This window comes from Podarcis raffonei, chromosome 2, assembly GCF_027172205.1.
Source record: "Podarcis raffonei isolate rPodRaf1 chromosome 2, rPodRaf1.pri, whole genome shotgun sequence".
NCBI lineage: Eukaryota > Metazoa > Chordata > Lepidosauria > Squamata > Lacertidae > Podarcis > Podarcis raffonei.
This window is the reverse complement of record NC_070603.1, coordinates 75,423,879-75,449,097: the sequence shown is the minus strand read 5'-3', so window position 1 is coordinate 75,449,097 and position 25,219 is coordinate 75,423,879. Positions and strand designations below refer to the sequence as shown.

At 43.1% G+C, this 25,219-nt stretch overlaps 1 protein-coding gene across 1 annotated transcript; it reads left to right on the top strand.

The window, feature by feature from the left end:
- The first annotated feature begins 4,853 nt into the window (after nucleotides 1–4,853).
- Nucleotides 4,854–16,432, top strand: ALAS1 (5'-aminolevulinate synthase 1). Its single transcript, XM_053377542.1, has 11 exons — nucleotides 4,854–4,981; nucleotides 6,411–6,634; nucleotides 8,622–8,837; nucleotides 9,690–9,842; nucleotides 9,943–10,165; nucleotides 10,637–10,821; nucleotides 12,196–12,375; nucleotides 12,471–12,635; nucleotides 13,680–13,948; nucleotides 14,618–14,780; nucleotides 16,132–16,432. Exons 2-11 carry the CDS (start codon nucleotides 6,436–6,438, stop codon nucleotides 16,290–16,292), a joined length of 1,914 nt encoding a protein of 637 aa, XP_053233517.1. The 5' UTR covers nucleotides 4,854–4,981; nucleotides 6,411–6,435; the 3' UTR covers nucleotides 16,293–16,432.
- The last annotated feature ends 8,787 nt before the right edge of the window (nucleotides 16,433–25,219 follow it).

Genomic DNA, 25,219 nt, shown 5'->3' with positions numbered 1-25,219 from the left:
CATTTTGCTGGGTGGTGATATAAGAGAGAGATTTTTAAAAGGCACTATCCTGTCAAAGTTAAGCAGTTTTTAAGACCAACAAATACTCAACACAGGGTACTTATAAGTGAACATGTATAAAACTGAGCTGCTTATTCAGAGGGATTCATTCCCCCGAAAAATGTGTTTAGAATTGTAGCTGAACTGCTCAACTGCTGTTAGACCGTGCCCTATATTTCTGTGCAAAGTCAGCTTCCATTTCAGTGGAGGGGTGGGAGGAGACAGGCAATTTTAGGAGAAACCACTTTAATGATAAGAACAGAAGATGCAACAAAGATCCTCCCAACAAAATATAGGCTAATCTAGTGTGTGCACTAAGGTCTCCTATTTCATAATTCTGTTGTACTCAAATTACATCAGGGCTGGAGCTAGAGCCAACGTAGATAAAAGCATAACTGTTAAGTCCATGGCTGAGAATCTAGGACATGGTTTAGTTACTCTCACAAGTCTCTTAAACAAGGTTAGCTTGTTTTTTTATTGTTCATCCCTTCAGCAGTCTGCTTACACTCATGACCCTTTATTTCTGAGTACCAAAACTAGTATTTTTATGCATGAAACAAGTACAATGAAACCTATTATTAGACCAATTTGGTTAGAATCCACCAGCTTTTGATCACTGAAGTTCATTAAGTAGAAAATAGAAGGCTTGGCCTAGGGTCTGTTTCTTTATGAATAAGAGTTCTGTGTATCTGAAGCTTGAACGCATTAATTAATAGCATTATATCCAATGAAATAAAGCATTGGGTCTTTTCTTTTCTTTTTACCCTGCCTGCTGTTGCCTGGTATGTTATTAATGTTTCTTTCTTGCTGATGACATACTATATCAGATTTTCTAAGTGGTCTACAAAGTGAGCTGTTTGGCATCTTATACTGTTTGGCTGAGGATGTAGAGATGCACATAATAAAACTATTGTACTGTACTCAACAATATTTACTGTAGTGTACTGTATCTTTACTCCAGGAATTCAGTTAAAGAGCCATTCATCTTTAAAATGTTATCAGTTTTGCTTATGTCCTCTAAGTCGATTTAACTCTGTAAGATATGCATCACAACTACATTTCAATTTTTTGCTAGCTATTCTTTTGTTATTGGTGGTGGCCTGTTTCTCCATTTTTGTGCCACTAGCATGTGAGCAGCAACCATTAAATTCCATATTAACACCTTATGCTTGATTTGTTTCCCCAAATTCCCTAATAAAATTGTCATAGAAACATAGGGTTGGGTGGGACCACGAGGGTCATCTAGTCCAACCCCCTGCAATGCAGGAATATTTTGCCCACTTTCCCCCACAATTTTTTTGATTAATGGATATGTCCACCACTTATGCTTCATGACTGCCCTTAGGATATATAGATTGCCATGTTGGTCCATGATGGGGGGGTTGGGGAGGCCAAATATTGCAGTATAGCAACACCTTTATTAGAACCCACCAAAAGGTCATGAGCAAGCTTTTGAGTTCTCCGGAACTCCACATCAGCCTGGATTTTAAACAAAACAAGGAGTAGGGGAGAAAAAGCTGGACACGATATTCTCGCTCCAAAATCTGCAGTTTGTGTAACAGTCTTAAAATGGAATTCAAGAAGAGCTGTGCAGAAATAATTAGATTAGGCGTACAAAGAGCATGACACATTCCAGGATGCACCCAAGGCTACTTGGGATAAGTAAGCAATAATGGCCACTTCCACATTTTTAAAAAAACAGAACACCACACCAAGTAGTTACCCAGTTTTGTCTCTAGATAACTACAAATCTATTAACAGTGCAATCCTAACCATGTCTATTCAAAAGTCATATTGAATTCAGTCAGGCTTACGCAAAGTAACTACCGGCATACCTGTAGGGACATCTCCATCCCCAACGTTCAGCCTGAACATTGAGGTCCAGCTCTGAGGGCCTTCTGGTAGTTCCTTCACGGCGAGAAGTGAAGTTACAGGGAACCAGGCAAAGGGCCCTTTTGGTAGTGGTACCCGCCCAGTCAAATGCCCTCCTGCCAGATGTCAAAGAGATAAACAACTATATGACTTTCCGAAGACATCTGAAGGCAGCCCTGTATCGAGAAGCTTTTAATGTTTGATGTTTTGCTGTGTTTTTATGATGTTAGAAGCCACCCAGAGTGACGGGGGCAACCCAGCCAGCTGGGCGGGATATAAGTATTAAAATCATTATTATTATTATTATCATCAACAACATCAAATCGAGTTAGGAATGCCGCTTCTTCTACTAGATGTTATTTTGCCTGTTACAAACTGCAACCTGCGACTTTTCCCTCCAACCCCGTCCCCAGTTTTGTTTTAATAACAAACATGTTGAAGAACTCAAAAGGTTTGCTTATTACTTTGTGATTTTTTGCTTCATTCTAATGAAGTGTTACCATATTGCGGCTTTTGGAAATTGTTGTGTTATTTATTCGTTTCTTCTGTTTCTACCCTGCCTTGTTGCCAAAACCTCTGGGTGGCTTACCACAGTATAACAAGCCAGAGAATTAAACACGAAAAGCTGAAGCATAAAAACAAAAACAATACAAGCATGTGTAATGTGCTTGTTTACATCACTGAGGTTGAAAAAGGCTTGTGTGGAATTACAGTCAAGGAATATGGAAACCAGGACTCTCCCATGCTTCCTGGGTCCCCTGAACCATCGCATTTTCATTGCTCAGATGTGTTTTGGCTAAGTTTTGTAACTTGGATCTGCTGACTCACAGTGCTGAGATCACAGGGAAATTTCACACGCAAAGACCAGGAAATAAGTCCCACATCCTTTCCAGTTACTTCCCTGCCTACTTTCTCTTACTGGAGGGAAGCAGGCTTCATCTTAGCCATACTCATACTGTCTACTCGTTTGAACAGAAGAGAGCTTGGAGCAGGGACCTGACCACTCAAATAATATAAAGCACTGAGTGCAGATGTTCCCATATATAGAATACTGTAATGAAATTAGTTTCTCTCCTGGCTTGAGGATGCTGTGCTTTTGACCCTTAAGATTGCCTGTTCCACTGATCCAGAGACAACCAGTTTATTTGTTGCTGTTGCTGTTTTAAACCTCTTCTTGGGCTTCTGCTTTTGCAATACTTCGCAGCGAGAAGCAGCACAAGTATCTTCAATCAGAGTTTGCTCACTTTTCATTTCTGTTTAACTCCCCACTTCCCCAAAGGCATGAGGTAACAACATTTTGAGGGGAACACAACATGTTTTCCAATTAAATAAATTAAATGGATCTCCTCCTTCAGCTTTGTTTGTTAAATCCAGCACAAGTAGAAAAGGTATTTAGGCTTTGTCCTTTCATGTTTATCTAGAGAAGAGTTCCCCAACTGACACACACAGCTCCTCTCTAAGATGTGCCCTTGATGTTTGAACCTGGTGTACAGACGCACTTGGCTGACATTTAAAGGCCATGCCTGAAGAAATTAGAAAAGGCAGGCCTCTGAGATATACAGAGCCCAAGCCATTAAGGGATTTATTCACCAATACAAGCACTCTGAATTGTTATCAGACAGTAAAGGAGCCAATACATATGCTTAAGCACTGGAGCAAGATGCTCTTCACAGCTCATCCCTCTCAGTAAACAAGCTTTCGCAGTATAACAATGAAGATTTCAGCAGCCTTCAAGGACTGCTCCATTTACAGCATCAGACCAACTCTGGAATGGGCAAAGCCACAATTAAGGAGAATGTTCCCTATAAATTGATGCAGAGTGCCTTTCCTTCTCCACTGAACTGAAGCTCAGTTAAGCAAAATCTGTCCTTGGTTTTCCACGCATCTGATAATATCCAATTCAGTGGGCAAGATTGGATTGATTCCTGGGGGAATTAATCGGTACACAGTATAATCAAAATACAGGTCAAATGCAAGTGTGGATGTGCCCATAGCACACAATTCCCACAACTTTGGCCCTGATATTAGAGAGCAGGACTTTCAGGCTAGAGAAGGTGGGAGCTTCCCAACATTGCTCTACATGCTGGGCCAAGCTTGACTCAAGCAGCCACCATGCCTAACAGGAGTCCCTGGCCTGTTCCTGAAAGGCACAGAAAGGGCTTCTCTACACTTACCTTTCCCTGCTCTTTCCAGGCACTGCCCCTGCTTTAAAACTCTGCGTCCGAGGATCCTTTTCACCCCTCCAAAGCTTTGCTTGTGAAAACCTGTTCTTTAAAGCTGAATCGGAGCAAACAGCAATCTCTGGAAAACCCAACTTCGCCACTGACATTTGAGCTGATTGAGTACTAAAGAGCAGGTTTTTGCAGGGAAAGAGGTTAAAGTGCCTGTAAAGAGTGGGGTAAAAGGTTGTTGTTGTTGTTTAGTCGTTTAGTGGAGTCCGACTCTTCGTGACCCCATGAACCAGAGCATGCCAGGCACTCCTGTCTTCCACTGCCTCCCGCAGTTTGGTTAAAGGGGTAAAAGGTAAGTATGGATAAATACTAGCACAACAATCACAGGTGGAGTTGGTGTGTGTTTGTGTGTGTCCTTAGGGGTTGCTTTTATCTCTCTTAAGGAAAAACACTCTCCACATATAACTGGGTCATAAACTAGAAGCTGAAGGCGGGTGGGAGAGATGGTCCTTTCGAGTTGTGCGATTCTATGCAATTAAAACAAGGCACTTCTCCGCAGCCGTAGCCGGGAGACGTAGAGCCGTCTCGACTTTCTCCCTCCCCGCAAATAAACCCGGGAAAGGAACAGACGAGCGCGACGAGGATTTAAGCGGCTGAGGGACAGACTACGCCCCCTCGCGAGGAGGGCGAGTTGCCAATCCCGGCGCATGCGCGGCGGCAGGGCTCTTGTGGAGCGGCGGCGGCGGGAGGGGGGGGTTGCCGCGGGAGAGGCGTCTTCGGGTGCGCGTGCGCGGTGGTGCCCCTTTGCTTTCGACTATATAGGCGGCGGCGGCCGGAGCTGGGTTGACACTGAGCGGAAAGAGCTGGAAGGCGAGGGTTGGAGGGACGCTAATTGACGGGTAAGGGACCGTGGGGGGGGGGACGGATAGGATGGCGGCGGGGGGCGCGTGAGGGAAGGAGGCCCGGTTTCCTTCGAAAGCGGCGCTTAGCCCTCGCTTGCTCGTGTCCGAGGCGGCGGCGGCCCAGCCGGCACTTCTTCGCTCCTGACCTTGTCCGGCCTCGGATGGACGGAGCTGTCCGGGGCGGGGAAGCGGGTGGCCGCTCGGGGCGCCCTTGGCCGCCGAGTCTGGGCGAGATGCGGAGGGGCTTCTCCTCCCCCTACAAAGCTGCCCCTGGGCGAAAGGGGCCGGGAGGGAGATCTTCGTCCCCAGGAGGGGAGAGGGAAAGCGGGGGGTGGTGGTCCTCCTCCTCTTCTTCCTCCTCACCCCGATCCCTCTGTGCCCCTCGCTTCGTTTCCACCGTGCGCCAAAGGGAGACACGGCCCTCCTTCACTAGCAAGCTTGCGATCGGCCACAGAGGAGTCTTCACTTCGGTCCCCCGCAAAAGAATCCGAGAGGAGGAGGAAGAAGTGGCCGGGTTGGGGCGATCTCGTTCAGCCCTCGGGGATGGAGCCTCCCTAGATCTGCCCGTGTCAGTTGTCTTAGGAGACTTGGATGGGGGTTTCCGACAAGTTCCGCGTCCTCTCCACAAACGTCCCTCACTCACACCAATAAATTTTCCTGGTTTTTAAACGCCTTGCAAACAGAAGTGTTGGCGGGGTGGGGCGAGGTCTTGCAGGTTGGCGAGTTTATTGTGGCATATTCTTAGGTGGGCTAAAGCTCGCTTCACTGAACCCATGAAATATTGCCTGTCCAAATACTGGCATCTAGCGTTATCTGTCATTTGGGGCAAGCACTCAAGGCTGGCTGTAGTCCACAATGTGCTATGCCGCAATAAGTCTTTGTAAGTTTTAACATGCTGCAAGACTCTTTGCGCGAAACGTTGCAACAGATCCGTAGGCTACCCTTCTGGAACTGGTGAGTCAAGATTCCTTGGACTGCCTATCCTCCCAGTTTTTCTTTCCTCCTTTTGTCAGTCAAGGGGTCATATGTGAAATTATCCACTGCTGAATTACTATGCCAGTGGTTCCGGTATTTTGGCCTGTAGCTCAATGCATGTGCAGCTATTTAATCTTTGGTGGCGCTATGTTTTTGTTTTCTGTTGTTTGCTTTTGCTTAAAGGTTGCTTCATGCATTGTAAACATCTTGAACTGGAGGGCTGTCTTTGTAGGACTGAACCTGCAACTGTGTGTGTAGATCGTAATATGTTAACAATCTTGTGTGCATCTAAAAGCTGCAAACACATCCAAAAGTCAGTAACCTATGTATGCTGGTCATCTATATGTTTGTCATATGTGAAGTGACCCCAGTAGTTCTTGAAGTCTTGTATACAGACTGTCTTTCTTGCATCTTTGTATGAGGTTAATCTACATTGTTTTGTTATTTTCAGCAAGACTTTTGAAAACTCTTGAAAAATGGAAGCTGTTGTTCGCCGCTGCCCATTCCTGTCAAGGGTATCCCAGGCTTTCCTGCAAAAGGCTGGCAAATCCCTTCTTTTCTATGCCCAAAACTGCCCTAAAATGATGGAAGTTGTGACTAAGCCTGCTTCACGTGCCCTGAGTACTTCATCTGCTCACTGTCAGCAAACTGAAGAAACCACTTCCACTAGTGAGAGTAAGGCTCAACTTTGCGATTTTGCTATTTAATACTGCATAACTTGAAACTTTCTTGAAATGTTGTCATTACTAAATTGAAATACAGCAGTGAGCATACTTCTGAAATCCAATGGAGTTGCAATACCATTGGCCTGATCTTATTCATCCACAAGAGTTTTTGCAAAATACTGATAGTTAAACCTCCTAGAATTGCCTGCTTGTTTGTTCAGCAATTTATTTTATTCTACAGTACTCTGAAACTTAGGGTGAGATCTAGTAATGGCAGCCTGTGAGTGCAACAGCCATACAATTGGGGAAGGTGGGGGGACATTCTTAATGTAGTGCAATGGCCAAATCCAGTGAGTGGGCAGCTTAGGGCAATAGAAATGTCAAACAGAATTAACCTGTGATATCCTGTTTTATACTGTTATACTACTTCTGCATGAGTAGCAAAGAGCTTGCACAACAGTGCCAACTCTCCTTGATATGGGATCTTGCCCATAGTGATTATAATAGAAGTGATGCATTACATTTTAAAATTAACTTTTTATTGGCAGTATGTTTGGAAATGGTTTATTATTTCAAGGCAATATGATGTTAGCCAAGTTCACTTTTGAGAAAGTGGTAGGCTGACTGAACTTTGAACGTCCTTTTCCCAGTTACAGAGGCCAAAGTATATTGTAACTCGCTCTCTGTACAATCTAAGAACAAGGGTGAAGAACAGTATAAAAATTATTGCATACGGTGGATGACACTGATGAAGCTTTTGCAGGGCAACCTTCCAGGGCCCACATGCCAGCAGTAGGGGGGGCAGAGACAGAACTGGGCAAAGCAACAAATGGAAATGTTACCTTTGAACAGTACCCTAGTTTCCACACACACACACACACACACACACACACACACACACACACTGTCTAGGCAAGCAAAAGGCATTATCAAAGTTCACATTCCAGCCATGCAGTAGTGTATGAAGTGGGACCAGTGAGGAGAATGGCTAGTGTGGCTGGTCACGGGGTGTGGTTTGCAAAGAGATTCAGGGGCCAGATAGGCTTGCGAGGCTGCATTTGCCCCTGAGCCTCAGGTTCCTCATTCCTGATTTAGGGCCATCTTAAATGGCAAATGGCCTGGCACCACAGTTTTGCCTTTTTTGAACTTTGCTTTTGTTGCTTAAAATATCTTTAATCACAGGCTTTTTACATGCTGTTGAAATATGTTTTCATCACTACATCAGGAAGTACTAACTAAAGGCAAGAGCCTGGCAGGAGAAACTACAGGAAGCAAGAACTTAGGAAATACTAACTCTACAAATCTATGTTTTTCATTAGAAGAAAATCCCACTTAATTAAATGAGGTGTACAACCCTTCAAAGTGTGCATAGGACTGCAGTCTAAGGCTTTTATCCTATATACTGTAACTTAGAAGTAAATCCCATGGATTCAGTTGGATTTCCTTTTAAGTAAATGTACATAAGAGTGTGCTGCTGGTTCTCTTGAACACTTGTCAGTTAAAACTATATGTTACACACTGTTATTGTGAGGCATAGCCCTGATTTTTAAAATGATTCTACAAAAGCAGACTTCTCATTAATAAAAGAAAACTGTTGTGTGTTCAAATATACTGTATGTCAAAACTAATAATGGGACTGATGTAACGATTCATCCATTTCTTCTTTGCACAATACTGGTCCGTTTTTAGTGTTCCCCTCTGAGTATAGTGTTCCCCTTTAGTTTTAGTGTTCCCCTTTAGTTTTCTGAGTATAGTTTGATATGTTGCTGGGCAGGGGGGAGAGTGTAGTATTTCCACTCTCTGAGTATTTTTTTAGTTTGGTTAGTTAAACAGCACTTCTGAATGAAAATGTTTTCAATCCTTACAGGATTATCTGGATAATATTTAAGGTATTACACATAAAATATATTTTAAGACACATACAACTAGCACCCCTATCAAAATGAGTACCTCAGATACCTTTGTTGCATACTAAACACTTTATTCTTTTATTCAAGAGGCCAAAAATTCACCAGATGTGGCCCAACGAAACATAAGCAGATCCCCACTTCCATTGAGCCACCCACCTGCCGCTAGCCAGAGTGCTAGCCAAGCCACTGTGACTAAATGCCCATTCTTGGCAGCTCAGATGAACGAAGGGAACAGCAGTGTTTTCCGCAAAGCTAGCCTGGAACTCCAGGAGGATGTGGAAGAAATGCAAGCAGTAAGAAAAGGTATCACCTCTTTGGAGGTTTAATGAAATTTGGTTCTAATTGTGCTAGGTAGATTTTAAAGAGAGGAGACAAAACTGAACAAAGTTTAGTCCAAGTTTCTCAAGCTGTTTAAATTGTGTAGCTCTTACAGAACCCACAAGTTGCACATCCATTGGCTTGGGTTTTTCTATCTGCTTTATTTACAGTTAGTTGTTGGTGTAATAATAATGATCATAGTTCTGAAACCTGTCTGAGCCAAAGATCTCTCTTTCTAATGGTGGTGTTTCCTGTAAGTACAGTTATGAAATAGAGGAAAACACTTTGGGACAGTTAATTCACATGCTGCTTTAAATGCACTGTAAAATAACAGACTTTCACTTGCCTCTGCTCTGAAAGCATGGCTACTTTTAGGGAAACACTAATTGATTCTCAGTGACTTGGACTTTGAATAGGCCACAATACAAGGAAGAAAGCAAGTGGACACCAGTGTAGTGCTAAGCAGTTGTTCATGTATAACTATAAACTTTCGTTGTCTAGTTAACCAGAGTAGATTCATGCAGCTGTGTTTTATTGGTTGGATTTTTTGGGGGAAATGTGGGATAGTCCTGAGTTTGAAAATAACTAACACACATAAAACTGGGAAGATACCTATCATGAAATGAATGGTAGAGGGCTGAGAAACAGTTATCCCCTATGTGAATCTCCAGCACTGCCATGACTTATTCTGAAGAAAAAAAGTACTCGTAATCAATAAATATACTACTTCATTCAGTTACAGTAACATTTTTTTAAAAAAACAACTGCATTGTTTATACATGAAATTTAATTTGAGCTGTCCAATCACTAATTTTCTTATGGCACCTTGCTATGTAGAATTTGCCAAAACACCAGAAAGTACTGTTGCGGTAAACACTAAGATGGATGGGGGAAATCCAAATGATGGCTTGTTGAAGAAATTCCAAGATATGATGTTGAAACAGAGACCAGAAAGGGTGTCTCATCTGCTTCAGGAGAACTTACCGAAATGTGAGGCACAGTCTTGTTTAACTTGATGGAAATCAAAAGCTTGTATAAACTTGGTTGGTTGTTCTAGCTGCTGACATCTGCTAATGCCTTCCTCTTCTAGCTGTTTCTACTTTCCAGTATGATCAGTTCTTTGAGAAAAAAATTGATGAGAAAAGAAAAGATCATACATACCGTGTATTCAAAACTGTGAACCGAAGAGCCCAGGTTTTTCCCATGGCAGATGACTATTCAGAATCCCATAGCAGCAAGAAAGAGGTGTCTGTCTGGTGCAGCAATGATTATCTTGGGATGAGTCGTCATCCTAGAGTTTGTGGAGCTGTCATGTAAGTGTTTTTTAATTGACAGTAAAATGTTGGCTAATTACATTGTGTCTTTTAGAGGCCTACCCATCACCATTGTTGGTTACAAGCAAATTATTAAGTTATAGGTCCTCTTTGGTTATTAGGGGACCTTTTGTCACTGTCTTTTCTTTGTAATGAGCCACCTACCTGTATCATATTTCCACATGACACCAAGCTGGTTTTAAAAGATTAAATGGAGTTCCACTGTATTTCTTAATACAGAATGCTTCTCCTCTAATTACCACAAGTAGTTTGCTTATAATGAAGAATGTTTTTAAAAAATCTCAAGCTGGTAACCTGAGATTCCCCCCAAAATTATCCTAGTTTGTGCTTGGCTTTATCACTCAGGCCAACTATTTAAAACTCCCCCACATGAATGGGAATGGAACTTATTTGCGAATGTGAGATTGCATCAAGTTGTGTTTAATGACCCTGTTGGAACCTTCCTCACAGGGAAACACTGAAACAGCATGGTGCGGGAGCAGGAGGCACCAGGAATATATCAGGAACCAGTAAATTCCATGTTGATCTTGAGAAAGAATTGGCTGATCTCCATGGAAAAGATGCTGCTCTGTTGTTCTCTTCTTGCTTTGTAGCAAATGATTCAACACTCTTCACACTAGCCAAAATGTTGCCAGGTAAATCTAACATGAATATGCTATTCTACTGTACCTTGAAGGAATTGCTAAACAATAAATATTCCGTGGTACATTCATTTCAAATACTGTAAAACACCAAATTGCACCAAGATTGCCCCAGATTAATTCAATACAAACACTTAAACTAGCTTGGAATTGAACGTGGCTAGCAGTTTTATCAATCCAGCCAGGTTAAGTGTATGTTAATGGTTTTTGCCACCTCATGGAAATTGTATCAAAAGCTTTGAACTGAAAAAAACTAAACTAGATGTGTGAAGACAAAATGCAAGTACAGTGCGAGCGCATAGCGTGTAGGGTTTTGTTCCAAGGATTCCTTGTATACATGAAAATTGCTTATACTGAAACCCTTGGAGCTGCCCCAGTGGCTAGCAGGTGAGGAGGAGAGAGAATCCCCCATACTCCCATAGCCTGTGCACTGGGCAGGCTTTGCCTCCCAAGTAAAAGCAGAAAACTTAGAAGTTCTTTTTACGCCAGGTAGCCCCAAGTGGACCCAGTGCAAAAAGACCTTGCTGGGCACATCCCGCCTGGCACACTGGTTCTGGGAGGCTAGGGATGCTCATGGGAGATCTTGCAGGAACTTGGATGGCCCCACAAGATCGCGTGCAAAAATCCCAAAGCTGGTGCACTGAGCACGCATTTCCCCCCCGCAGGCAAGACAGGGAGCTTAAAAGCTCTTTACGCACTGGGTAACCCCAAGCAGACCCAGCAAAAACGTAACTTTTAACCTCTCCACTAGGCTTGGATTTAACTTGCGCAGTTTCAGCCAGCTTGTTGAAACATGCTCAAGTTAAATGGGTATAAGATGCGGCTGTATGGTAGCTGAATTTGAAGGTACCACTTTTGTTTTTTGTTTCTTTACATATTTTTCCTATGTTCTGGGTATCTAATGACACTTCCTACATAATGTGTGGCCACAGCAGTACCAAGGCAACACTGGATCATTCCTGCCCTGCTCACTCACCAGATTTCCTGCTTAAAAGACTACCTTGTTCAATGATGTTGCTTTCCTTCCAGAATCATAGAATGGGGTTCTCCTGGATTTGAGCAATAGCTGCCAGGAAAATTCCAAGAACAGAACTTGAAAATTAAGGTGACTTGCAAAAGGCAGGACCAGCAGGGTATTATCTGGGTTCAAGGTTTGAACCCACCGCCTCCTTTCCCCAGATACAGTAGATTGTTTGACAGGTTCCCACAAGAATCTTATTGCTCTAGGTTTCTTTACATTCAGGTTGGGATAATCTGATCTCTCTCTAGCTGGATTAGTGAGTTGTCCTAATCCTATCCAGTTACAGATGATCAAGCTGCAATGTAGTATTTGATTGGCCTTCTCTCTCTCTCTCTTTCCCTCCTCAGGTTGTGAAATCTACTCGGATGCAGGAAACCACGCTTCTATGATTCAGGGGATTCGAAACAGCAGAGTGCCAAAGCACATTTTTCGCCATAACGATGTTGGCCATCTCCGAGAACTGTTGAAAAAATCAGATCCATCTACTCCCAAAATTGTTGCATTTGAAACTGTTCACTCAATGGATGGTATGCTTGCTGTATTATGCTCCAGGTCCTGAAAACTGGGAAGACATGGGTTCTGAAATGCAAGAACTTGATATATTACTATTATCTTGTTTTAGGTGCAGTCTGCCCATTGGAAGAGCTTTGTGATGTGGCTCATGAACACGGGGCAATCACCTTTGTAGATGAAGTACATGCCGTTGGGCTGTATGGAACTCACGGTGGAGGCATTGGAGACAGAGATGGGGTCATGAACAAAATGGATATCATCTCTGGAACACTGGGTATGTGCACACTGGTGCTGTTCATTCTAATTTTGAGTAAGAGTGACTAAGAATGAGTCATAAAACAGAATGATTATACCCTTGTAATTCCATTTGCAAGGATAATTTGTATTTGTGGTAGATCCTCCATTCCTGCATTAAATCAGTGTATGTGAAAATGTTAGTTGTTTTACAGAGTCCTCCTATCCTTACCTTGAACTTAACTCTGTAAAGTAGAACGTTCTTAATCCTGAAACCTGACATGGGAGTTGTGTAAGGAGATTTGGTAGGAACAGAAGTAGTAAATCTATGTCTTAGCAACAAGTTTTACCAGTTAAGGCTATTGCTTATTGCAATTTCAAAAGCTGCAATAAAAACAATGTACCAGTGGAAGCACTTTACATTCATAAATTTTAAGGAACTATGAACTGGCAGTTGGTGTTACATAACAACTGCAAAGTTGTACCCACCCCAGAGTGCTTGCTCTTATTATGCAAGTGAAATATATGAGTACCTCCCTTTGGAGGTATTGGTTTACACAAGGTATGCTTTCTCTGTAGATAGTAAGAAACTGTGAAAATGCTGTTAACACAAAGTAGCAAAACTAGTAGAGAGGACGGAATATTGTGCTAATCTTTCCTAATTTTTTGGTCCTAGAAGCCCTCTTGGTGGGCCAGTTAGAAAACTGCTCCTGCCCCTGAAACCTGGTTGACAGTTGTTTTTAAGCGTCACCATGTGATGTCAAAATGTACTGATTCCCCAAAGATGGCTTCATGTCTGCCTTTTCAGATGTGGTCAGGGGTTTTCTTTATGCACTTTCCCTGTATACATGTGTTTGTGTGTGCACACCTTTAAGCAGCTTATTTAAAACTGGGGTGGTAGTTCTGTATTGAACATACCACCTTTCTCTGTTGTATGAAGACTTAAAACAGCTCTCTTCTGTAGAAGAGGGATCAAAATACTGCATTGCTTGTTAAACATCTGCTTTTTACCAAAATTAGTGGTTTGGTATCAAAAGAACTGTACGCCAAGGATAAAATAACCTTTTGCTTGTTTTTCCTGCAGGCAAAGCTTTTGGCTGTGTAGGGGGTTACGTGGCCAGTACAAGTTCTCTGATAGACACTGTCCGTTCCTATGCTGCTGGCTTTATTTTTACAACGTCCCTGCCCCCCATGCTCTTAGCTGGCGCTCTCGAGTCTGTGAGAATCCTCAAAAGTGCAGAGGGGCAAGTCCTTCGCCGCCAACATCAACGCAATGTTAAACTCATGAGACAGATGCTGATGGATACTGGCTTCCCTGTAGTGCACTGTCCCAGTCACATCATTCCTATCAGGGTAACTATTTAAGGACTTAATCCAGTACATAAAAACCCCATTGTTCTTTTATGTCCCACAGAAATTTCATAATTAAGTCTGTATGCATTTACATTCTTCATCTTGTTGAACTCTGTATAACATGGCATCTTCCCCAATTCCCCAAGAGGCATCTTAATGGTTATGACTTCAGCAATTTCCCCCACACACTGTTTCAGTTTAAATTTATGCATAAAACACAGATTGAGAGAGTAGGAGATTGATGGCAACCTGCATTTCTTTGCTTTCCTGCCCAGGACCCACAGAATACAGCAATCTGACATTGATTAGGGAAGAGATTGGTATGAAGCCCACATAGTCTGTGGAAGGAACCCAGGATGGAGATACCCTGAGGTCTCCCTGGCAAGAGAAGTGGCACAGGAGTATATCACTGGCCTTCTTGGACCACACACATGTGCTTCGTTCTCCCTGCCTTTTCCGCTTCCACCCCACCCCAAAGCACTTGCCTCCTAGTTTTAGCTTGTATCTTACTGGTTAATAGTTCATGCAACTGGCAGTGTCTAAGTACAGGTCTTTGTAACTATAACTTTTGGAGTCTGGTCATGGGAACACCTAGTTGGTCCTTGGTGATGCAAATAATGTATTTTTACAGTCTTGGAAACGTGTCTAGAAATAATCTTTCTGCCTCAGGTTTCAGATGCTGCTAAAAATACTGAGATCTGTGACAAAATGATGAGCCAGCATAGCATCTACGTCCAAGCGATAAACTACCCCACTGTGCCACGTGGGGAAGAGCTGCTACGTATTGCCCCTACCCCACATCATACACCACAAATGATGAACTATTTTATTGGTGAGTGAACAAAGACATAAAAGCACAGCAACATTTCCTAACACTTTTCTGACTATAGTGCTAAAGAACTATTTGGGCACTTATTGCTTGCACAATTCCAATCGTGTGTGGCAGAGAGTAGGGCTGCCATATCCACAACACCCCTTATTCTCATTAAGGTTGAAGGCTGAAACTAGGAGCCCGCTCTACACTCAGACTCCCCCATGTGACTTTGAACCCTGATCATGCATGAGGAGTCTTTTAAGTGGCCCTGCTGTACCCCCGCATGTAACTGGAATCCCCTAAGTAATTAATGCTCAAATAGGGTTGCCCCTATAGAAAAAATGTGCTTTGTCCCTAAGGTTGAACTGTCATAAGCACGAGAAGCAGGGTGGGTGACTGCAAGTACCACTTCCTAAAATGTAAATAAACTTACATTGTACAATATATAAAACTGAATTTGAGACCAGTAAGGCTTTTTTGTGATCAAGTTAGATTGTTCTCCAAAAGTTTCTGTATCAAGGAAGCACTGTGCTGGCTTAGTTCCACTTGTTTGTACAGCTTGATATTTCTTTAATAATTATGTCAAATGATAAGGCTAAACATGGTACATCATCAGATCCTCACCCTAGCTGAGTCCTTGCCTATTAAATTGCATGAGTCTCCAACAGGCAAACTGCATCTGCGCTATGTGCAGCTTTCTTGCTTCTTTAAAGAAAGCCATGAGTACATGTAGACTCCATAGCACTATGCCAGTAACACAGTACTGGGTTAGTGCCAGTAAATCTGCTATCTCTGTCCTAACACACACAAGCTTACTGAATAGTTGTTGGCATCCATCTGTCTCAAGAGACAATGGAGTTCACCTCTGGGGGTGAAGTCAAACTGAAGTGACCTCTTCATGGTGCAAGCCTGGGCAGTGTGTATGGAGGTCCTGGACTTCCCAGATGACAAAACCCCCTCTTGGCCTCACTGATGTGATCCAAAGGAAAGTTGAGCAATACGTTTGGCACCAGCCGGGCTGCAGGAGTTGCTGGAAGGAACCGTACAAGGCTCCATCGAACCGTTTTAGAGACTCCACGTCAGATTTGTGTAGGGTTTTGGAGGCTTCCTCCAAAAGGGAATATTGTCTAGCAGGTAACGCAAGAATTGAGATTGTCTCTCCTAGTAAACCTGTAACAGGCAAAGGGCCATGAAACCTTTGAACATAACGGGGTCATTAGTGTTTTAAAATTCAAGGCTACTCTGTTAAAGAAAGCTAATAAGGATGAACCTTGTATTAGTTGTTCTGTGTCTTTATGCTACAGATTAGCCAGAGTGTTTGCTTTGTCTCTGCAATTACCAATAAGCCTGTTTCCTTCTTCCCTTGCAGAGAATCTGTTAGCTACTTGGAAGGAAGTTGGCCTGGAGCTGAAGCCACACTCCTCTGCTGAATGCAACTTCTGCAGGCGACCCCTTCACTTTGAAGTAATGAGTGAAAGGGAAAGATCCTACTTCAGTGGAATGAGCAAACTTGTGTCAGCGACTGCATAAAGCAAACTATAGTCCTATCTATGTCTAGTTGTCTAGTGTTCAAATGTTCACTGTAGCCTCTTTCCTGCATATGACATGCATTTTATTCCGTAGCTTAAGAACAGAATTCCTGAAAATAAATTTTCAGATGGTGTATACTAGTTCTGTATTTTATGGTAGTGTTTTCTTTTCCCATCCTCCAATTATAATCATTGCAGATATAACAGATAGCATGTTCAGATAGCAGTAGAAACAAGCTGGGGTCCTGTTAATGAATAACTCATCTAGTCTTTCAGTTGTGCTAACAAATTGCCTTAACAGACTAGGCTAGATGTTACTAAGCTGGCGAGGTTCTGAACCTGGGTATTCTTTCTGCTTGTGCCAGGCCCTCTAATACCAAGAAATCTAAAAGCCAATAGGAAAGAGATGTTATCCTTTATGTAGGTTTAAGAATTTTTGGGGTGTTGGGGAATCAGTAGGTTGCATACTTGTTCTCCAGTGCCATGCATCTACCTAAAATGAAAGACTTGAACCAGTAATTGCTCAGGAAGAAATGCAGATGGGGGGGAAGTACCGTAAATGCAGAAAGAAATAGCACACGTGTAATATCACTTGGGGTAGAGAGGAAATTTTATCACAGCTAGTGGAGTTTGTCCCCAGACTGTTTTCAAGTCCCAGAACTCCAAAAATGGATTTGGGGAAGGAATAATGTATAGACACCCAGGAGTAGAGGGGATATGATGAAGCCGCTTTCCATGCACAAAGCAAGGTTTTCCTGCAGCTTTTAGTAATTTTATATCTAGTACTTCAGCCTCCCCCAAACAGATGTTGTCTCAGCTGGGGAAAAAATGCTAGATTTTACATAGGTGTGCACATACCAGCATCTATATAAAAGTGAGGATTTTGGGGTTGTCAAATGCATGAATTGAGTGAACCATAAATTCTGTGAGGCCTTTCCTCAAAGTGTAAGAGAGACAGTGGGATAAGTTAGAGAAACTTAGATGATTGTGTGTTCTCTCTCTCTCTCTCTCTCTCTCTCTCACACACACACACACACACACACACACCATAGGTATGATTATTTACCAAAAAAAGTTTCCAAAGTAATCGGACCTTGAGAAAGGAGTAGGGGAGAAGTGCAACTCCACATACCATGTTCAGAATGACTGTTCACTTCCTGTTTCAAATAAAGGCAATGGTCTCTAGTGGACTGAGAGAAGCAAATAGCACTCTCAAATTACTGGAGGTAAGAGTTATGAACACACAAATCCCTTTCAAGCCAATAGAGACATAGCTAAGGATTTGGTATGTTTGAATAACTAAAAATTGCATAACAGTAGTTGAAAAGGAATTAGTAAAGGGTGTGTCAAATCTATTTAGTAGGAAAAAGCATTCCAGCCACACATTGTCTACTTGTATGCTGATAATTACGCATATATTTGACCCCGTGCTCAAGGGTTGGGGGTGGAATCAGTGGGGACATGCAGGTGGAGCTGGCACCCACAGCCCCCTCCTCTCTCTGCCCCCACCTTTATTCCCCCAGGTGTTCTTTTGAGAACCTGGATAAGATTATAGTCAGACTATAAACCCTATTATCCATTGCTTGGCTAATTTCCCAGCTCTATGACTGCTTCAACAGCTCAAGTTTTCAAACGTACTTACCATCAAGAGTCATTCATTATCTGCATTCCCAAATCAAATTCCTAAGTGGAGGGTGGATAGTGGTTAGCAACTATTAGGACTCATATTCCTCCCCGCCCCCCGCACATATTTGAATTCAAGTCAAAAAAGATGCTAGCAGCTGTTTTCTAAAACCTGGGCGGATTGGTCTGAATCCAATAAACCAGATGTTATTTTAACCTTTTGTGTTTTGCCTTGGAAAAAGGAAAATCCTGTGAGAAATTAAGCTTCTGTGTTCTGAGGGAAGATGATCACATTTCTAATGCCAACTTTCCAGTGAGCTCAGAACTAAGCATTGTTTGAGCTTTATAGTGATCCTGTGAGGCAGCTTGTCTGAGGGCCATTGTGCCCTCCAGTCACGAAATGTGAGTGATAAATAGCAGGCCAAAGGACACCTGTGCTCCTTTCTTGCATTCAGTTTTCTCTGTGCTTACGAAATACAATTTGGCAATATGTCTGACCCCAGATATCAATGGTGAAAGGCCAGCGACAGCCCTGCCATTAGTGAGGCAGCCCGTTTGGGGTGTCATGAAAGGCCTGCGCATTAGTAGTGATTTAATGTATTGCTTTATTCTTACTTCCTAGGCGAGATGCTTGTGGGATTTTTCTAATTCAAGCATCAAAGTAACTTGGTCAGCTTTGGGTACTATGCACCTTGCTTGGGGGAAAAGGGGCAACCATTTGCCGTCCCATCTCGGGCAGAAAAATGTCTCGGGCCAGCCCTGTTAAAGGCACTCCTGAATCCAGTTTGGAAACCATGCTGATTTCAAGCATGTGGTCTTGTCTATGGCATAGAGAGGACCCGCTTCAGCTGTGTTGCTCTGCAGCTCAGTACACTAAAGGCAAAAAAGACCACATCAACAAGGCCCCAGAGTAGGTTTGTGTGCAGTATCTTATATTTCAGAGTACTGCAAACACTGGTCCCTATTGGTTTATTGGAGGTGGTAGAGAAACAGAACAATGTTTTGGCCTGACCACTGAGGGTTCTGCATAGGACCCCTAAGAATACTATTCTGGCAAACGCTGAACTTAGGAAACCAGGTAATACCCACCCCGGGGGCACACGCCCGAGTGTATGTATTGACAGCATGAGCCATATTTTCCTGTTAACAAAAGGAACTACAGTCTCAACTAAACCTTCTGCCAGTGTCAAGCTTCGTGGGAAGAGGGGAATTGAGGGAGCGTGTTTTGCAGACCTGCAACTTCCTTTGTGGAAATATTTCTTCAGTCCTGCACTCTTTAAACTTCTCTTCTGATGAAAAAGAAAAGAGCATGTAAAACAGTTTAGATTTCTGTTCGCTATATAATCAGGCGGATGAAGGTAGAAATTAGAAGCCTGGTTTTTTGCCCTGCTGTTGCTTTCCTAACATGTGGTGCTCTGCATTGGAAATTGATAGGTTCCAGAACACAAATCACTTGTCGTTTCTCATTACTAGATAAGGCACTGAAACCTACATTATTGCAGATTACAATGGAATCTGCATCTCACAGCTGCAATAATAATAATAATAATAATAATAATAATAATAATAATAATAATATTTTTTGTTTGTGTGTTCTTGTTCAGAACAGTCAAACAAAGATGGGAAGGGTAGATGACAACTCTGACCCCATTGCCACTCTTGCCCTCCCTCATATTTCTGTCATAGTAGCACCAGAAGCTGCTTCTCTTCAGGAGAGGGCCTGGAATCTGGACAGCTGCCATGGTCTTCAACAGGGCTGGCCCAAGGCATCCTCCACATTTCAGATATCAAAGCCAACCAGACTGTCACATGAGTCTTACTTCAACACTGGCAATGGGCAGCATCCTCCACTGCCCAGCAGTCTCACTTAGGGGCAGATCATGTGGCACAGGGTTCCTCCACTCCTCAGCATCTGCTGCCATCTCACTCTGCCTAATAGTAGAGCCGGCCCTGCTCTTCATGGATTTCTCATTTTCTTTTTTCTTCTTTTTATAAAATATTTATTAAGCTTTTTTCAAAGAAAGACATAAATTTGCAAAATAGAAAAAATAAAAACAAAGAATTACAATGTTAAAGAAAAAACATAAAGAATATAAAAGAGCTGAAAAAATACAAATAGAAAATACATATAAAAAAGACAAAATAGCTGAAAAGAAAAAAGAATTTAAAAAGCAAATCCGGTTTTCAATATTTATAGACTCATTTGCTTATTTTCTTGACTTCCTCACACCTCCCCTTTTTGTATTCCCATTTATATAATCGATTCAGCAAATCCTTACCTTCTTTCATGGATTTCTCATTTTCTCCTCAGGCGGCACTGACTGCCCACATATCAAGTGATCCTCTCACTCCTAAACTGCTTTAAAAGCGTGAAGAGTCTCACTCCTTTCTGGTCTCTTCACCCACCCAACCCACATTTTCTCTCAAAAATATTTTGTTTTTCTCCTTCCACTCCGCTTCTGCTTCAGCATGGACAGAGGACAGAAACTGCCCACACTCCACCCCTAGATGACAACTGAGGAGAAAAGAAAGGGGAAGGAAGCACCTGCTCTCTCACACTCTGCTGCTGCTGCTACTAGGGGGCTGTTCCGGGGAGGGCTGCATGAGCCCAAAACTTTCTGTTATCCCTTGGTTGGGCAACACCACCAATAAAATAATAAAATCAGAAATGCATCACATTGGCCAGCCTAGCGTATTCTCCCGCGTACGATCTTGATTGATTCAGGGCTGACCCTATCATTAGATCAAATGGCACAGCCATCTCAGGCAGAAGATGCTGAGCAACTTAGAGCAGAATGGGATGTTATGTGCCAGCTAGTTTGCTGAACTCAGGTATGATGGAGGTGCTGCCCATAACCTGTGCCAGAGTAACATTCAGCTGCAGTCTTGTCGACTTCTATACATGGAATAAGGAGAGAATCTTGCCTTTTGCCTCAGGCAGCATAATGTCTTAGGCCAGCCTTCCTTGGGCTTCTTGTTACCATGCAATGATGTACATTTAGAAGTTGAAGGCTGCAAGAAGGGGCTACAGCCCTCCTCAGAATTGGTTGGGAGGTGGCTGAGCACCCCCAGGAATAATCAGGGAAGGAAGACTGTTGTTGAAATCAGGGTTTAAGTGATGCTCTGTAATGTTATTTTAGTTGTACTCCAATCAGTTACAAGGAACATGATGCCATTCTTTCCTTCTGCCAATCAGCCCTTTCAAATTGACTCAGAATATTAGTTAGCCATTTATTTGATTTATAACCCCTACTGTCCCAGGGACAAGTGACGTGTTTATAATTTTTTGAAGGTAGTGATGAAACCATCCCCATTTCAACCAGAGGGGTTCAACAATCCCTCTTCCCAGGCAGCTCTGGAAAATGTAGTTGTGTGAGGGGAATCGTGTGTGAGGTCTCCTAACAACTCTCAACACTCCGAACAAACTACAGCTCCCAGAATTCTTTGAGGGAAACCATGACTGTTCAAAGTGGTATCATAAGGCTTTAAATGTCTGGTGTAAATGTGGCCCTAAGTTAGTCATGCTTATTAACCATGTGGGTGCATTGAGGAAGACTGCAATGTAAGAAGTGAGCTTCTCTCTTCATTACAGATTTGAAATGTGCAAATGTTTGGAATATTGTTACACTGATGAGGCTGTATCTGCAAGTCACTTATCTGATATACAAAACACACACACACACAAATAAATAAATGAATAAAATAAACAACTGTGTTTACGCGAGAGCCTGGATGTTATGCATAGCTGCCTCGAGCTACAGATGTATTATTTTTGACAAAGGTATGATGAACTGGGAACAAAATTTGCAATCTGAAAGGGGGTCCCCAGGATCTGTGTCCCCCTCATAATTTGTCACTCCATTTCATAAATGAAAATACCCCTAGTGGTCATTGAGATAGCTTGATTCATCAAGAAACCACTCTTCTATTTTGCTGCTTCTTTTCTTCACAGCTTTTGCCAAAATAAAAAATACTTTTAAAGTTCACAAAACTTAAAAGCACAAGCATCATGCGTAACGCATACAATTTCTACAGAACGTTGTTAAAAAAACAAGAACCGACAATGTTATTCTCTCTTGCACATTGAGCAAATACTGTACCCCAACAAAATATATTAGAAAAAATGAACTGCAGTGTAACAACCACAGTAGCACACTTTTGCAGCCTTTCCCCCAACACATCAAGCCATTTCCACACATAAGGGCATCACTTTATTTGGCACACATGTTCCGTCATTTGACATACATTTCAGGTGAAGAGGACACTGCCCCAGCAACCTCAGTCTGCCCTTTGCCAATCTCACCTGCCAGTCTTCTTACTTAAAACCCATCCTTGGGGGGAGGGGGAGCACTGGCTGTGTGCTTTCTCATTCTCCTTAATCTCAGTCCTCCTGTCCTTGTAGAACTCAGCAAGGAAGATGAGAGAGAAAGGTAGAATTAGTTGGCTCTGCCTCTCAATGACTCTGGCTCCACCTACTGTTGGTTTCTCTGCCTTGCACCCTACTAGTCCCAATGGGCTGCAGCCGAACAAATACAGCTGTCTTTTGACTATAAGTCACCTGGCTGCAGTTGTTTCATCAGAGGGATGAGAAGGAAAGCAAGACTATTCAGAAAGTCATTTTTCTGTTCTTTATGCATTTGGACACCTCTTAAGACATCATAACCAGATTCTGTGTGATAGTTCCTGAGCTCAAGAAACAGGTTTTCATCTAATTTTGGGTACAATTGGACACTACAGTGGTACCTCAGGTTACGTACACTTCAGGTTACATGCGCTTCAGGTTACAGACTCCGCTAACCCAGAAATAGTACCTCAGGTTAAGAACTTTGCTTCAAGATGAGAACAGAAATCGCATGGTGGCAGCGCGGCGGCAGCAGGAGGCCCCACTAGCTAAAGTGGTGCTTCAGGTTAAGAACAGTTTCAGGTTTAAAATGGACCTCCAGAATGAATTACGTACGTAACCAGAGGTACCACTGTATTGTGAATCAAGATACTGGACTGAAACTTTCTAAACTGCACTGATTTTGTTGTTTCTTAGAATACCTAAGCAATGCTGGGCATAAGGCTGCTCATTGCTTATAAAACAATACTGGAGTAAGCTGTTCCACAAAGCACCTTGTTAGTTATTTCCCCCAAATTGTCTATTAATTCTCAACAAGGCAAATACTAAGTGCTTAAGGGAAGGGTTGCCCAAATTCCCGAGGCATAAGCGCTTTGGAGAAACTCCCTAAACTGAAGGTCTAAACCTCCCTGTGGGTCAGCCCTTGTGGGAAACTGATAACAAGGTACGCTGTCCTTGCATTCCTTTGCCTTTGTCTATTTCTTTGTCTCTACAAAGAAAAAAGAAATGTTTTCTTGCAAAACATAGGATTATTATTCATTTTAGTAAACTATGGAGAAGCATAATTGCCCTTTTACTCATGGCTGAGGAAATCTTAATAATTTGCATAGCAATTGTGTTGCCATGGCTACACCAGAGTTTCCTGCAGCCAGCCTGTGTAAAGTGGGGAAAGGCAGAGCACATTCCTAAGCTTCCGTTTCCACACTCCTGATATGCAGAGAGGCCTAAGGTTCATTACAGCCTTATTAAAGCAGAGTGGCACAGTGGCTGAAGTGCTGAGATGTGGATGCGGGGGGGGGGGGGGGACGGGGGACTAAGGCTCAAATTTCTGCTCAGCTGTTGAGGCAGAGCAGGTGGCTTGGGCAAGTTACTACCACTCAATATAAGCCACCTCACAGGGTCCATTGTGAGGATAAAATACTTCTCACAGCTTTCGTGAGAGAGAATGGAGTATAACTATACCAAGCAAATAACCAATGCTCCTAAATTGTGTTTTTGCGACAATTTATTTCTGATAAAATGATCTGGCCCACAAGAGCCTTAAACCGACAATGTGGACTATGGCATGTGCAAGCTTCTGCCATAATAAATTTGTTAGCCTTTAAGGTGCACCAAGACCTAGTTGTTGCTGTTATTTTTGCTACCACAGGCTAACATGTGGCTACCCTTCTGGAAACTGTCAAGGTAAAGGTAAAGGGATCCCTGACCGTTAGGTCCAGTCGTGGACGACTCTGGGGTTGCACGCTCATCTCGCTTTACTGGCCGAGGGAGCCGGCATACAGCTTCCGGGTCATGTGGCCAGCATGACTAAGCCGCTTCTGGTGAACTAGAGCAGTGCACGGAAACGCCGTTTACCTTCCCGTCGGAGCAGTACCTATTTATCTACTTGCACTTCATGCTTTCAAACTGCTAGGTTAACAGGAGCTGGGACCGAGCAACAGGAGCTCACCCCGTCGCGGGGATTCGAACCGTCGACCTTCTGATCGGCAAGCCCTAGGCTCTGTGGTTCAACCCACAGTGCCACCTGCATCCCTGCATGCCAAAGTTCACATTTACCGTAAGATGACTGTCCTGAAAAAAGGGCAACTGTCTTCAGAGCAGTCCTGTCAAAAGTAACTGACCCCGATATAAAATTACAGTATAACGAAATGTTCCATAATTTATAAAGGGCTGTGACATGACACGTCAGCAGGTGGCGCTGCAGAATCACAATATTTAGGACTCTCAAGTCAAGACCATTGATACTTTTCATTTTGAGCAGCTGAAACAAAAGTCCTTGCAGGAGCCTTTGAACTGCTCTAATATTAACCCAGTACTGTCCCTCTACTGTAACTGGTGTTTGCTTCCTGGGGGCTCAGGAAGGGAATCTTTCCCAGTGCTGCTTCTCTTCATTGGATGTGCTATGGGTTGAACCTAGGACCTTGTGAATGAAAAGCTTACACTCTGTCACTGAGCTATGATTCAACAATTGCTTTCATTCATGTTCTTTCTGATACTTCACATTGGTTCAGGTGTGCCTGGGTGTGCGTGGCTCCCCACCCCATTTTCTAGTATGGGGTTGTTCCATGGATTCAAACCCCTGGATTCAGGTAAAACACAGGTTGCTCCATCAAGCTAGAATTCCCCCTGCCTCTTCTGTTCTCCTGGTGTCTTAGGAGGGTGCCAAATGCCCTATGGTGGGTGCAACTGCTACCGGTTGCTGTGGCTGAGTGGCCAGTAAGCGGTTTGGCAGTGTCTGCAATGTGGGCCCGAGTCTCAGGGACTCCATCTCTTTTACCCCTGAGTTGACCTTTCCCTCCAGAGAAGCAAAAGGTGAGGGTTGCCCCCCTCTCAATTCCCCTGGTGGGGCTGAACACCCCATCTTCTGTTTCCCAGACCCGTACCATGCAATGAGTCATGGTGGGGTGTGTCAGGATACCCAGATTGTCACAACACTGTGGGCTGCTTCTGCATCCATGTGTCAT

What these genes read in the sequence shown, in the direction of transcription:
- ALAS1 (XM_053377542.1), top strand. Translation starts at nt 6,436, where the DNA reads ATGGAAGCTGTTGTTCGCCGCTGCCCATTCCTGTCAAGGGTATCCCAG. An exon ending in AGAGTTTGTGGAGCTGTCAT is followed by an intron (nt 10,166 to 10,636) that starts GTAAGTGTTTTT and finishes CCTTCCTCACAG; the next exon opens with GGAAACACTGAAACAGCATG. An exon ending in AACTGTTCACTCAATGGATG is followed by an intron (nt 12,376 to 12,470) that starts GTATGCTTGCTG and finishes ATCTTGTTTTAG; the next exon opens with GTGCAGTCTGCCCATTGGAA.